General features: G+C 42.0%; 1 protein-coding gene across 1 annotated transcript in view; it reads right to left on the bottom strand.

The window, feature by feature from the left end:
• The window catches only part of LOC108156183 (protein timeless homolog), a 68,611-nt gene that overhangs the window by 37,909 nt on the left and 16,261 nt on the right, over positions 1 to 14,441 (bottom strand). Inside the window, exons 8-11 of the mRNA XM_017287514.2 lie at positions 12,743 to 12,911; positions 10,196 to 10,329; positions 10,038 to 10,118; positions 4,544 to 4,644 (exon numbers count right to left, since the gene is read on the bottom strand). Coding sequence (XP_017143003.1) covers positions 4,544 to 4,644; positions 10,038 to 10,118; positions 10,196 to 10,329; positions 12,743 to 12,911 — 485 coding nt within the window. The remainder of the gene's footprint in view (positions 1 to 4,543; positions 4,645 to 10,037; positions 10,119 to 10,195; positions 10,330 to 12,742; positions 12,912 to 14,441) is intronic.

The raw sequence follows: 14,441 nt of genomic DNA, 5'->3' as shown, positions 1-14,441 counted from the left end.
GGCAAATCAGTGTCAAGCCAGCGCCAAGTCATGGCACCTAATTGAGTAAGTGTCATCGCTGGACCATCCGCAGCCTCATCCGCATAGGGGTTCTGTTCTATCGTGCACGAGTTTGTGGTGCTGTGGTGTTGTGGTGTTGTGGTTGATGTCTGGTGGCGCACTCGCATGGCAGTGGATTTGGAAAATGGGGACAGCAGACACGTCAACTTGCAAATATACTGCTGAGAGGTGGAGAGGGAGGAGCCTGCGCCACTCGGCTCTGTTCAGTTGAGTTCAGCTCTGTATAAATGACTCTCTTCTAGCTGTGTTGTGGATATTTTATTCCATTTTATTGTATTTTATTCGTTTCTTTCTGCCATACACCAACACGAGCACTTTCTGTTGTTCTTTGGTGAGCTTTGTCCTGTGCTTTTCTTTTCTTTTTATTTGTGTTCATAACATAAACTTTGTATTTTTATGCGAGACAAAGAAGTGGGACAGGGGACAACAGAGCCAACTTGTTTGCGCTGGGAAATCAGTTAAGGACTTGGCGCACAGACTTGGCAGGACTTGAAATATATGTATGAACCCAAAACATACAGATATACCTACATCCAACTCTGTCTTGTCCCCCGTTAACGCTCGGCACTGTTTCGTTTCTGTTGGTTTTGTTTTAACACTTGAGTGGATTTTTGTGTTATTTTTGTATGATTCCTTGGCGTTGATTCGGCTTGCCTGTGTGTCTGGCAGGACACAACAGAACAGGATGTGGATAATGTGGGAAAAGGACGAGGGACGAAGGACGAAGGACTCGTCATTTATTATGCGCTCCACAAATCGAAATCAACGAAGCAACTTGATTAAGATTTAACTAAGCAAACAGACTGGCATGCAGCTGTCCCAGCGACACCTCCCCTCCGCCCTTTTGTCGCAAATTAAGTTTTAAATCCAATTTGAAATCGAAACAAGGCATTCATATGTATGTATGTATGTATGTATGTTCATGCATGCATATGTGAGTTCTGTGGAGTACGACAATAGACAAGTGCTATAAATTATGCAAAGTTTCGATGCTCTTGCCATTTGCCCTGCCCAAAGTCTGGGCTGTGGCTGGCACAAAGCAAAATTAATATAATGTGAAATAATTAAATGTGACAGGCATAGCCGGCTCAACTAATTGATACTCATTGTGTCTCCGATCTCCAATTTGTATGCCAAATTTTAACTCAATTAACTAGCACTAATCATGAGTCCATACATACTCGTAGTTAAACGGGAAACTTGGACAGCAAGCAGACGCTACTTATCTTAGTATTCTGAGTCGTATTTACCGGCAGTACGAAGTAATCGATGTGTGATTTTTCAAAAAAGGTGAGTGTTTAATTCTGTTTGCAGTATTGTCATTGTGTTTTGTGCTTTATCGTCGTGTTTATCCAAGATTTATGCATGACATAACTTGTTGGTCTCTTGAAAAAATATGAGTCATAACCGGCTTAGAAAGCATATGATCTACGCTCAAAGATCGAGAGGTACTCCGTCTGACTGTGTCTCTCTGACCTGTGACCTAATGCTCAAGGAGTAAAAAAAAAGGTTTTAAGATAGATCTGCTGTTCTTCTTTAATTTTTTTGAAATATCTGTCTTCTAGTCAAGTGAACATATTCAATTAAATATGAAGGTACTTTTCTAGTTCCAGTTCTGGCTCTTTTTCATCTTGTTAAACAGAAAATCAATACATATTTTGATCTGTCTTTGAATTCACAATAATTTTAACGTTCCCTGGCCTCTTGTTAATCGCCCCTTAAGACAAAAACACCTCAAAAGCAGATTCTAGTTAGAGTGATTTCGACAAAGTTTTCTTTGGCATTTTATGTATATTTTAAAATGCTTAAATCCTATGCTAATGGTAAGCTAGTAAAGCGTCTAAAACATCCCTCCACTCACAGGGTAGCACGAGTAAAAAATATTAATTAAAGCCAAACCGCAGGCAGAGGGCATACAACATGCAGTTTGCGGTTGCCGGTAATTAATAAAATGTACGGCTGCAACAAGCGGAAGAGACACGGACCTAGTCAATGGCCACTTTGGGGACTGGTTGCCTTTTTTGTGACCCAACATTAGCAAGGGCATTTTTCATATATAAACGTTTGGTGGAGTTTTTTGGTGCTCTCTTTGGTAAATTGCATATTGTTGCAGCCGGAAAACTGTCAACTGACCATCAATCTATTGACGGCCGGCGGGCGATAAGCTGCCCATAAAATCCCTTGGTCGCCGATAGAACGAGTCACGCTTTTTGTTTGAGGCTTAACGAGCTCAACCCTTTGAAAAAAAAAATGACGCAGACACAAAAGGGGGCTTCAAACGCTTTAAGCACTGCGATTGAGCACAGGCGGAGACTCTTTCATGTGGACCCACAGACGGACGAGCAGGACACCATTGAATGCGCTTCAAGGCACAGACAGCGGCCCAAACGCTAAAAGGTTGCGACCACCGTGCCCGCTCCCACACGCACTGACGCAGGGGCTGCCATTGTCCAGACATTGTTCAATCCATTTGTAAACAAAAAAGGGAATACTACTTTAAAATTAAGTTTAATTTGATTTGGAATGTATATAAAGGAAAATCCTTAATACTGGTCATTTGTTATTCATAGAATTCTCAATTCCAGTCCCCATTTCTGGTCGGAATCTATTGTCTGTTGAATTTATTATTAGTAAAAAGTTATATTAAAAACCAGGATGAAAATATAATAAAAGGTCAGGGGAGGATTTGTCGTTCTTGAATTCATTCATCTCGTTCCTCTTGAGATTGGGATTTACGCGCTTGCGACATGCTCACATGCACATTTTCGTTATCTTTCCCCTCTATTATTTCGCATATTTCTTGCTTTATTCGTTCGAAGGCCCAAGACCCATTTGGGAGGAATAGAAATACAACCACAGTTGTACGAAATTTGTATATATTAAATTATTATATAATAATTTAAAAAGTTGGGATGTAAATTCTTTTGTAGACGCCGTTGGATATTTTAAAATATTTAATTTATTTTCTTTAAGTAAGTTTGCAACTAGTAGGACATACAATATTAAGGGTGAAGTGAAGTAGATATTATTTTTTAAGAAGCATTCTCAGCTTGATTACACTGATTCAGCTTTTAAAAGTCCATATCTGTAGTTTAATTTTACTCTTAAAGTTAGCTATCAGAAAAGTTCCACTGAAAAAGTGGCTCACTCTGCCCATAACTCGTGCTTTAAAGACCGAACATGATATCCACCGAACACAGAAATTCTTGATAGAAGTTGGCTTCCACAGCGGAAATCATAAATTTCGCACACAAAAATCTCGATTAACTGCACGGCGCGGCAAAAGTTGGAAACTTTGCCGTTGGCAGAGTCGTCTTTGCCGTTCACTCCATCTCCATCGTCCTTGTACTGTATATATTTCATAAAAAAGTGTCAGCCATGGATGCGCTTTAAAACGCTTGTCAGAAACTTTTCCCTGCCAGCGCCGCAGTGAAACAGAAAACTGCAGTTCAGCGATAAGGTATATGGATGGATACTTACTGCAGCGCGCAGAAAAGGAACGTTATTCGTATATGCATACATAGATACTGTATCTGACGAGCACGTCACAGCAGAAAAGCAGGAAAGCCATTATCCTTGTCTAAGCAAAATCGAGAAGCTTTGGCATTTCCGGTGCACCAACGGCAAATTGAAAAGTCATGTCAGCCGGGAGGAGGAAGATACTCGTACCAGAAGATGGAAAATATGGACAGCGGATTGTCAACGCTCCTCTGCGTTGGATCCCGAATCAAACGAAGCCGAAAACAGAAATTTCGCAAGGCAATGCACTTGGCAGGCGGGGAAAACAAGAATTGAGATAAAACAATTACACGTTTAATATATTTTCATTTAGTAAACCAAGCCAAGAAGCAGAGAAAGGCAGGAGCAGAGGAGCAGAGGCTGGGATAAGGGTGAGGAAAAGTTCGTTCTATGCTGCGTCATTTTTTACTTTTAATGAAGCGCAAGAATTTCTGTTGGATAATTTGTTAAGCGCACTTCGTTGGCCAGAAGGACGCAGCATAGGATGGCGAGGCTGGCCAGAAACGCAAAAAGCCAAACGGGGCCTGCAAAAACTTAGACAATGCCAGGCGAAATGCAACAAGGACATGCACAGACAGAGAGAGAGAAAGTCAGATGAAAGTTACGCTATAATTTGGCTTATTTCAGCCAGCAAATTTATAGAGTGGAGATGCAAAATACTGCACCGGAAGTGGCCCCAACTGTCCAGGACGCAGGACGCAGCGCGAAGGGCCAGGGACACGAGCCAGAGGACAGCAGACAGCAGACAGTAGACAGCAGACAGCGCAAGATAAATGACACGCAAAAGCCAAGTGGCAGATTTTCATTTTTAATTAAAACAACGGTCAGAAGAAGGTTGTGCGATGGTTTTGGCTCTGGTTCTGGTCGCGCGGGCATGCTACCTTCATAATGCATAGTAATAAACAATAATTAAAATGTTGGCAGTGGGCGGGCCTCCCCACCCGTTTCACCTTTCTCGACTCACCTGTTGTAATATTGTGCATGAAAATCTCACGCAGAAGCAGCAGCTCATCTTTGGGTGCAGCGGCAACGGCGCCGAACACCTCGTTCTCCGGCCAGACCTCCCTGCAGCATGCACACGAATGAGATCCATAAAAGAAATACGTTAGAACGAGAATGGGATAATAAATTGAAAATATATATATATATGTATCTTTACAAGGAGCAAAGCACGTGCTAAGTGCAAGCGTAGAAAAATTAATTATCTCTCGGGAGTCTCTGAGAGTTGCCTCCGTGGTTCACTAATTGGAAACCAGTTTTATCCGGAATATGAGCTTGCGAAGATATTATTATCAATAATCGAATCGGATTAACAACCGTTAATTAAATTTGCATCGCGAACTCGCCATCAGAGAACTCATGGCATAAATCCAATTTTATTATACATATATGCTTTTGAGAACCAACTTATAGGCGGTTAAGTCCTTATAATTTTCACTTTGTTACACGTTTGGTATCCAATATTTTCTAGCTTCTGTCCATGGTTTCTGGTCAAAAGTTTAAAATTTTACCCAATATACGCTTGTATCTAGCCCATGAGATATGAACAAAACACGGCTCAGGGAGTGGCAGTGGGAGGAACTCAATTTTAGAGGAATCAGCAATCGGAATGCATAACTTCTTTATTGCTATTATTTTCATCGCATAGCAACAATTTATGCCGGAAAATTCCTTTTGCTGTAACATTCATTGATCATTTGTGTTCGGTTTGTATATCCTGCTAAGCTCACCAACTGAATTTCGTTTGAAATACTTCATATATGCATCGGTTTAATCTTCATTACAGACAAAACTGGCAAAACTGCAGGCCTTATGCCCCATGTTAATTTAGCTAAAAATCGATTTGCAAGCTCGATAAAATTGCTGGATTTTGTGGCAAATTCGGCGTGGAAAACTTTTCTGAAAGGCCTATAGAAATCACTAGCACCCTAACCCCTATCATCATCCTCATCAGCAACCGCCTCGCAGGGAGCAGCGGCAACAACAATGGCTGAAATAACAAGCGACTGGCCACGTCAGGCTGCAAAAATCCGAACACATCAACAAGCGCGATGCAACAAGCAAAGCTTTTAGCTCTCGCAAACTGAAATTGATGCGTTTAAAATTGCGTCTCATGTGGCAGGAGGCACCATTCAGCTTCCAGCGCCGTCCAGGCTTGGCCAGTACTCGCATGTTGCATTTTCTCCTCTGTGGCGGCTTTCCTTGGTACCCTTTTTGTGCGGCACGCAAATAATCCCCACCATTCTGGTGATGCAAGCCACGCTTGCAGGCTTTTTGCAACGTGGTCGCTGTTAATTTAATATTTGAAAGCAGCTTAAAATGCAACGCACAGCAAAAACATAACGAGAAAGAGATAGTGACTGGCAGGAGCTCCCCGTACTCCAATTATAAACTGGCCTTCAGCAGTGTGTCAGTTCCTTTTTGGCATATCAGCTGCCACCAGACACAGAGCCACAGAGGCACAGACCCACCGACCCACAGACGGAGGACGAGGCAGTGGGACTCTCTAAGCGACATATTTATGCTTATTTGTTCGTGTTCGTAGGCGATAGTGCAACTTATGCTTTTCGCTGTCGCCCAGCCAATAAATTGACTGACACACTCTGCAACTCTCTCTTGCAGTCTTGCAGGGTTTCGACTAAAGGATACCCGAAATATGCCCGAGTATCAGGATCTGTGAACATGCACATTCTACATACAAATATAGAGAATATAAGTATGTATGGATTTTATTTAAACACAGTTTTTTCAGGATGTGGATGAGGACTATAAAATAATTTAAGTAAGAGAAGATGACAAGTATAGAACTTCAAGTACTATTCTGTATTAATGTCGCATTTCTGGCTGTAAAATGTGTCCGATAAGGACCATATATTAAGGATATCTGGTTAAGAAATGACTGCAACATCATTATTATTGTGTGCTTGCTGTTTACATAAAAAAACAAGGTTCCACAGATTAATCTTCATGAACTTAACAGAAGTCTTTAGATTTGGTGACTCTAGGTTATAGTCCAAAATATGTAGGACCTAATCTTTGAAAGATTAAAACGTCGAAGTCTACTGTTTGTTCTTGTGATAGATGTAGATACATGTATCTACAAGAACACAAAACACCCTTCCATTCTTCGACTACCGTGGATACAAATTTGAACAGTGCTACTCCATTAGTTGTTGCGAGTTCCGTTTGTAACCCTGCGGGACCCATTTTTAGAGGCTGGTGGGGCCGAGTGCTTGTTAGCTACCGCATGCTAGCAGCTGCATGCAACAGCAACAACAGTGCAACATCATTGTGGTTGTGGTGTGGGAAGGGGGTCAGCAGTTTTGGTTTACGTCATTTAAAAGTTATGCGACATATTTTGTGAGCAGTGTTGCCCCATCCCCCATCCCCCACACCCAGGCGGCAGTGGTGGCAGCACGACGATAATTAGCGGTTTTTGCATAGTGGTGTGCCTTGGCCTGGTCAGGAACGAGTATTGGTTAATTATAAACCATGAAAAATCTATGAAAATCATCAAAGTGGTTGGCGGGGCTTCGGGTCAGAGGATGGGGGACAGAGGAGGCTTTTGGCTTTTAAGTTAGATTAGTTCCTATATTGTCGTGTTTATTTCGGCACAGAGCGAAATGCTGCACAAAGCTGCTATTTATAATCACATTGAACGAAACCAGATTAATTATAAATCGATACGCACGACAGTGCAGGATTATGATGACATCTTGTTCATGCTCAAATTCCAGGCATTGCCCGACAAATGCAGTGATTAAATAAATAATATGTTATAACGAGCTGTTCCACGTATTTATTTACATATTTTCGTTGTCTTTCATTATTATTTTAGAATTAAAATACCGACATTAGTTGTGGCGGCTATTGGTTTTCAAATCAATCTCAAGGCAATTGCTTTTTTAACCCTCCAAATCACAGAGTGGTTCGAGAGCAATTTAATGTGTTATAGATGGGGTTTCTTGCATTGGCTGATTGGGATTGCCATTCGCATTTTTATAAATTTATGGTTCTTTACTTTAACGCAAATGAATGTCTGTTGATTTGAAAAACACGAGCTGTGCGCCAGCTTTATCGTGAAAGCAGCAAATGCTAAATATTCACAGTCAACAAAATCAACAAGAGATGCAGCCATAGAAGTAGCAGTAGCTGAAGCAGCCTTCCGTTGCTATGCTAAATAAGCGCATCAGCAGACGCTTAAATAAGCTTAGTTAAGAGCCAGGCCGGGGCTGGGATGGGCTGGCCGGGGCTCGGCTGGGCTAGGGATACTGGTAAGACGGGTAAAGGACTGAAAGTTCCGACCAAAGTGAAGTTTGAATAAACATTTTGCGCATTTACTTCACTTAAAAGTTTGTTTTTTCCATGCTGACATTTCTGTGCACCCATTAAGCCAGCGCCGAGGCAAAAGAAGAAAAAACCAAAAACGCTTCCAATTTCATTTCTTGTTTTTATTCCAGCTAAAACGAAAGCCCCTAATAGTGTGACTTGGCAACTATTTAAAAATGCTGGACACACATGCAAAATGTACTTACATCCACGCCGGACCAGAGACAACCCAGTGCGAGAATTTGTTCACCCACCGACTCCAGTTTATTTTCAATATTTTGTTTACCCAAAAATGTTCTCTATGCGAGAAAAACAGTATAATATACCAGAGGAGATGACAGTAAGTGGACTGGCCTAATCCGAACTATAGAATACTCTTAATAAATTGAGTTTTTAGTCCATAGGCGATGTATTGTGTCTATGTCTAGAAGGAGTACATATTATCGCTTCCAAAGCTGAATCGCTTGTCCTTGATTAATTGATGACAACAATGTGGAGGGAGACTCTCTATTAGGGTATGCGGCACAAAGTGAGTGTAACTGTCCCGAGCCGTGAGTGCTAGGCAACGGGGGCACAAAAAGTTCCAGACAATGGCCAGACAAAAGTGTGGGCTTTGGGGGCGTGGGCCGTGGAAGTGGCAGGGACAGAGACAGAGGCAGTGGGTGCATGCTTTGGGTCTGCTCTACGAGTATATGCATATCGCATTTTAATTTATTAGCACAAAAAGCGTCTAGACCTTTTTAAGCTGCCACTGCAGCATCAGCAGCAGCCGGGCAGGGGGCAGCAGGCAAAAATTGTATACATATTAATACAAACATTTTCGTTGGCAACAATTAAAATGTACATAAATTTCGACAAAGTTTGACAATTGAAATTGCTTGGGAATATGTATGTGCATCATGAGGGAACCAAACGGAACAAAAGAACTGAGGGAATAGCTCTTTCTCCAATGAAACGGAAGACAGTTTCGAACCACTTAAACGGGACACAAACATCCAGCATCGAAGCCTTCGACTATTTGCAGAGGTCGCCCCTCATCGATGCCATCGGGCTGGGATCCTTTGAGGCAACCCCAGACCAGGACCAGCATGCAGCAGGTGGAAAATTTTAATGAGGTTGTAATTAAATGACTTGGAAACATTTAAACCACGTTTTCGATTGCTCTGCCAGCCTTTGACGAGGCGACATCTGTCGAGGCTGCTGCTGGTGGCCCGGCCGCCCGCCTTCTGTTTCTACCTCTGTGTGTCGGTCTTATTTAAATGTTGACGCGCAAAAGATAAATTATTTTCACGAAATTTTCCAGCACAAACAATAAACATTTCTTGGGCGCGTCTTCAATGAGCTTTACATAATTGAGCGGGCAATTAAATTGAAAGGCAGGCACATCCTCTGAACCCAGAGCTCCAGCCTAGCCAGACGATCCGTCCTTCGCGTGGGCCGCTGTGGTTTGTTGACTGAAAAATTGCACACGAAAGAGACAAAAACCAGAGTTGAAATGGTCCTGCACAACCTCCCGCCAGACCACAGAGCACACAGCACCTTTCCTCCTTTTCCTTCTCATTCTCATTATCAGGCGAAGAACACCAGCACACCAAGGGCATACCGTGGAGTACCGTGAGCGCCATTATCTGTAGTTACCTGGCTGAGGAGGAACTGCATCGTGCTCTGCCTTAACAATAAATAAAAACTATTTAATTTGAGGGCAGCCCAGAGCTCACGAAGACCTCGCTCCGTGCCAGTGAGTCGGGTGGAAAAAAATTCGAGTATGAGGAGTAAACAGCAAGAGAATAAAATTCGATAAAAGCCAGCGAAGTGGGACAAAAGCCCAGAGAATGCTGGCCGGCTGGAAGGCGGACCGAGCGGTTTTTTCTTTTCATTTTTACCAGAGTTAATTTATTATGCGAATTGCTTTTGTACCTTTTCAGAGCAATGCCGCAACGGCCCGGGCCAATAGTCAATGTCAAGTTATTAAAAGAAATATTTTCAAAGGGATTACGGCTGCAAGTTGTTGCTCAATTTGATGGCAAAGTTCACTATGGCAACGCAGCTGGCAGGGCGGCCTGGCAACGCCAGAGACCGGCTTATACATAACGTTTTGATGCCCTTTAGACCGCAGCCCAGAAACTCACCTGGCAGCCCGAAGCAGGGCAATGGCCTGCTCCAATTTCTCGGTGCGAAGCAGTTTATTTATGCGGATCATGCAGTCCTCGCTGTCAGCAGGGAAGAGGTGAGAAAATAGAATAAGAAAAAGCTGTACAAAAGTTGCTGCTTGGTAGGTTTTACTCACCGCTGATCATCGATTGACTTATCGGAAGCAGCATCAAAGGGAATGGGCCGCTCGTCCTCTGGAAGGACCAGTTCTCCGAAGAGCACGGTGCACACTTCCGATGCCATTTCGGCCCATTTGCTCGATAATTCGTCCTGCAATTACCCAACAATCAATTATTTATGAATCGGAATTGTTTGAAAATAGATAATAGATAATCGCAAAAGGAAATTGGGCGCAATGGAAAAATGCAGAAATGGCAAAATTAATTCCACGGAACGCAACAGTAATTATTACCAAATATCTAATAACATTTGTCGGCCATATGCATGTGACAAGAGAAGTTAAACATTCAATAAAACACACATTGCGATAGAGATTAAAATGCAAATAAAATGATTTTAATTATTGCGTTTTTTCAAAGCTGGCCACCAAACACCCAAACCATGGAGTATTTCGATTTAGTCATGGATGTGGCAAAAAATTTGTCGAATCTGCAGACTCTATACTGAGTCCTGTCTAATGGGACAACCCCCTTGTCCGATGATATAAGTAGGGCTATATAAATTAATTTACATCATATTATTAAAATGAAATGAATTGAAATATTCGAAACCCACAAACATATAAGAGTATTCCGATGCTGCAGCCCGATATTCTTTCTGATTATTTGCTGTATATTTTCATTAAAAGAAAATAATTGTAAACCATTGTTTTCGAATTTTTTGCCTTATCAGTTCTGTTTACAATGCATATTAATTGAACACCGATGGATGACGCGGCTTCCTTCTAAATACAAGGACATGGCATATGGCAAAGTATTTTCATTTTATTAAATTTATGGCAAGTGAAAATCTCTGTTCATACGCGGTATTCGAAAGGTATATACAAGTATCTATATACATACATACATATGTACAAGGGCTTTTAAAACTTTTGAATTTTTATTCGGGTAATCTGGTTTAAATAATTCCATAAGTTACCAACAATTATAATGACACCTTGGGGTATAATTGAATTCGTAACATTCAAGGTTATAGGACCTGGATTGTCTGGAAAATTCGGCTTGCTTCTAGATCCCACTTTACCGTTAGAATAAAATAGATATTTATAATATATTTATGTCTTTCAGTGGGAAATCATTTGAATCATCGCTGACTACCGACTACCAGGTATCGTATTGTCGGCAGACGCTTCTCTGGCTTTCGCTTTTTGTTCCACAGTTCTTTTGTTTGCTTTCCACGTTACACAATTTTATACATTTTGTTTATCACTCGTTTAACTTTTGTTTGCCGAAAAGGGAGGAACATGCAAATATTTGTGCCTGTGTGCGTTTGTCATGTTTTTCGCTTGCTCGCCGGCAATGACAAATATTTATAAATTAATTGTTGAAAAATTGATGCGCGAAATGCGCGTGTTTGTGTGGCAACTACAAAGGCACGGAAAACAACAACAATTCGGAAAAAAATGTCAAAATTAAACACAATCGAAGGCTGTTGCATGAAAGGCATTCTTGTCCCTAGCCGTGTCAGGGCCAGTGTCCATATCCCATATCCCGATCCACATGCATGTCCTTGTCCATGCCTTCTGACCACCTTGCGTTCAACAGGCCCAAAACGGCGGCCACAAAAATGAAAAAAAAATGCTAAGCGGCAGCCTGACTGCCTGTGCAGGTTCCACACGGTTGTGGCAAGCATCGGCAGTCGACAGTCGGAATCCAGTGGCCAGTGGCCAGTGGCCGGAAGTCACGCTCAGCGACAAAGTGTAGAAAAACAAAAGATGGTTAGATATAGAATAAATGGGTCTAGAACAGAATTGGCACCACGCACCGAAGATACACTAAACTGTGATCTTTCAACATCAGAAATTACAGAAAAACTGTTTGGCTTTTTTTGAAGTATTTTTTTTATCTAAATAAAATGTGTACTAACCCCACTCCACTATAGAAGTAGTGCAAATGAAACATTTAATACCCTTTCACTTGTATCATACCCTTTTAAGCACTCTCTTCAGAATGTTTATACCCTTGACCTCCTAAGAGTATTTCAGTAAAACAAACAAAAACTCTGAGCAGCTTGAAAAGGGTCAGACCTGCGGAAAAACAACGGAAACCTGGTAAGCCCAGCGCCCAAAGCTGCTCACGATGGGCGCCAGTGTGCCCGTGTGCCCGTGTGCATGTGCTAGGGTCACATTCAATCGCATAAAAAGCATACACATATACGCATTGCACACATACCCAGCAGCCACACTCGCAAAAGCATCGCCTAGACCCTAGACTGCCTTCTCCTGGTCTTTTTATTATTTTTGCTATATTTTCAGTCAATTAAATTTCACGATCATACGCATAAATCTTCAACCGTTCCCGCATAGACGGCAATTGTTTTTATACACCGTTGACGTTCCTTTTTTTTGCGTCTTTTTAATACATTTTATTGGCAATTTAGAGTATGTTTTATGGCGGGCACAGCAGGCGATGACCACCAGCAGCCCAGAATAAAGTTATTTAATGCGGCAATTTATTTTTAAACATTAAACCAAAAATATATATTTTAATTTAGCCGCTCTTACCTCCGTGGGCTGGGGGGCCGCTGTTTGTTTGGACTTGGCCTTCGGCTGCTTCTTCCTGCGGCCCCCGGCGCCGCGCCGCTTGTCCTGGACAACGACAGAGTCCTGGCAGAATCGCTCCATCATTTTAATGAAAACGTTGGCTGTTTCCACAACATCGCGCAGGAATACCCTGAGAGGGAGAGGTAGTTGGGGAGGGTGTACTAGTTAACAAAATGAAAATATATTGTAATTAAATTTTTTATTACACATGTAGGAGTATACGCATCCAAATTGAATTTGTTACATGTTGACCGCCTCCCATATGTAAAATGCATGCCACATGCTCAAAATTCAATTAAATGTGGCAAATGTATGATTTTTTCAATCGCTTCCATCATTTCCTGCCTTTTCAATGCTTTTTGTCATCGTCCAATGCAATTTCCATGTTGCGAGCTTAATGGAGAAATATTTATGTTCATTCCTAACCGCCAACAATTAACCATCCAGTTGGTGATCATGATCACTCTAAAGAACACATTCCAACTGAGCGGCTAGCATTTGAAGCACAGGAGAACTTATAACAGAATTTTTTTAAAGGATTTTCAATCAATTTTGACCATTCATTCAGCTTTTATGCGAACAAATCAAAGCCGAACATCAATAACCTTTTCAGGCTGCCCGGAATATTTATTGATTCATCGAGCACATTAAATAGGGGAAATGTTGGCCCGCCCACAGCCACTCCACTCCACCCACAACCACAGCGCCTGGGGCCGCCCTCTGCCAGGACTAACTAACCTAACTGGATTCAAAGGCTCCGTCGAACAGACGGACATACCTTTTTCTGACTGATGATGCGGCCTCTGCGCCTGCCCTTTCCTCTGCCTTTCCCTTTGCCTTTGCCGCTGTCGGGCCGATGACGCCTCCAATTAGCAAATTACCCTTGGAGTGGGGAAAGGCACGAAACCGAAACAAAAAACGGGCAAAAGACAGCCGCGAAACTGCCAAAATCAGCTGCCGCTATGCATAGCAGCCAACTTCCGCTTTGTTTTCAGCCAAGCCAAAAACTGAAAGCCTGCGTCATTGTGCACGTCAATTTGTTAAAATGATTGATTGCCGTTTGAATAATGAAAATCGCGCGAGTCACACAAAAGGACAATTCGGAGCAGGAAAGTATGCAAAATAGGCGGGCAATGATGGGCAAAAAACACATACATCAGAAAGGGCCATGCCTAAAACTATACTGATGACGAATGTATGTACGTAACTCTATGTAGAGCTCAATCATTCCATTCACAATCATTCCTTAGTCACGCTTTGATTCATGGGTATAGCACATATGTAGATACCAGTAAAAAAGCCAAAAGATTGCTGGCTAAGCTTTGTGGTATTTAATAATCGTATTCAATAAAATTTGTTGTAATTAAAGGCTTTGAACTGTTCGCATTTTTCATTAGTAACACATTTATGTTATACAGTTTAAAAACAAAACCCGGCGAACTGTGACAAACGTCCATATATGTATAAAATATTTAAAGCTAGGAGGATTGGTCTTCTAAAAAATTGTCGCTAGCAGTGCCGGGAGAGGAATCAGGGGTCCCGGCTTTTAACATGATTTCCCAAAATTTGCATACATATGTGACCCGTGTCCGTGTGCTTCAAGTCTTTCCGCGTCCACTCTAATTGCCAGGACCGGTACCGGGACCGGGTCCCGGCTCTC

This window comes from Drosophila miranda, chromosome 2 (genome assembly GCF_003369915.1).
Source record: "Drosophila miranda strain MSH22 chromosome 2, D.miranda_PacBio2.1, whole genome shotgun sequence".
Classification (NCBI taxonomy): Eukaryota; Metazoa; Arthropoda; class Insecta; order Diptera; family Drosophilidae; genus Drosophila; species Drosophila miranda.
Note: the sequence above shows the minus strand (reverse complement) of the source record. Positions and strands in the feature narration are given on the sequence as shown.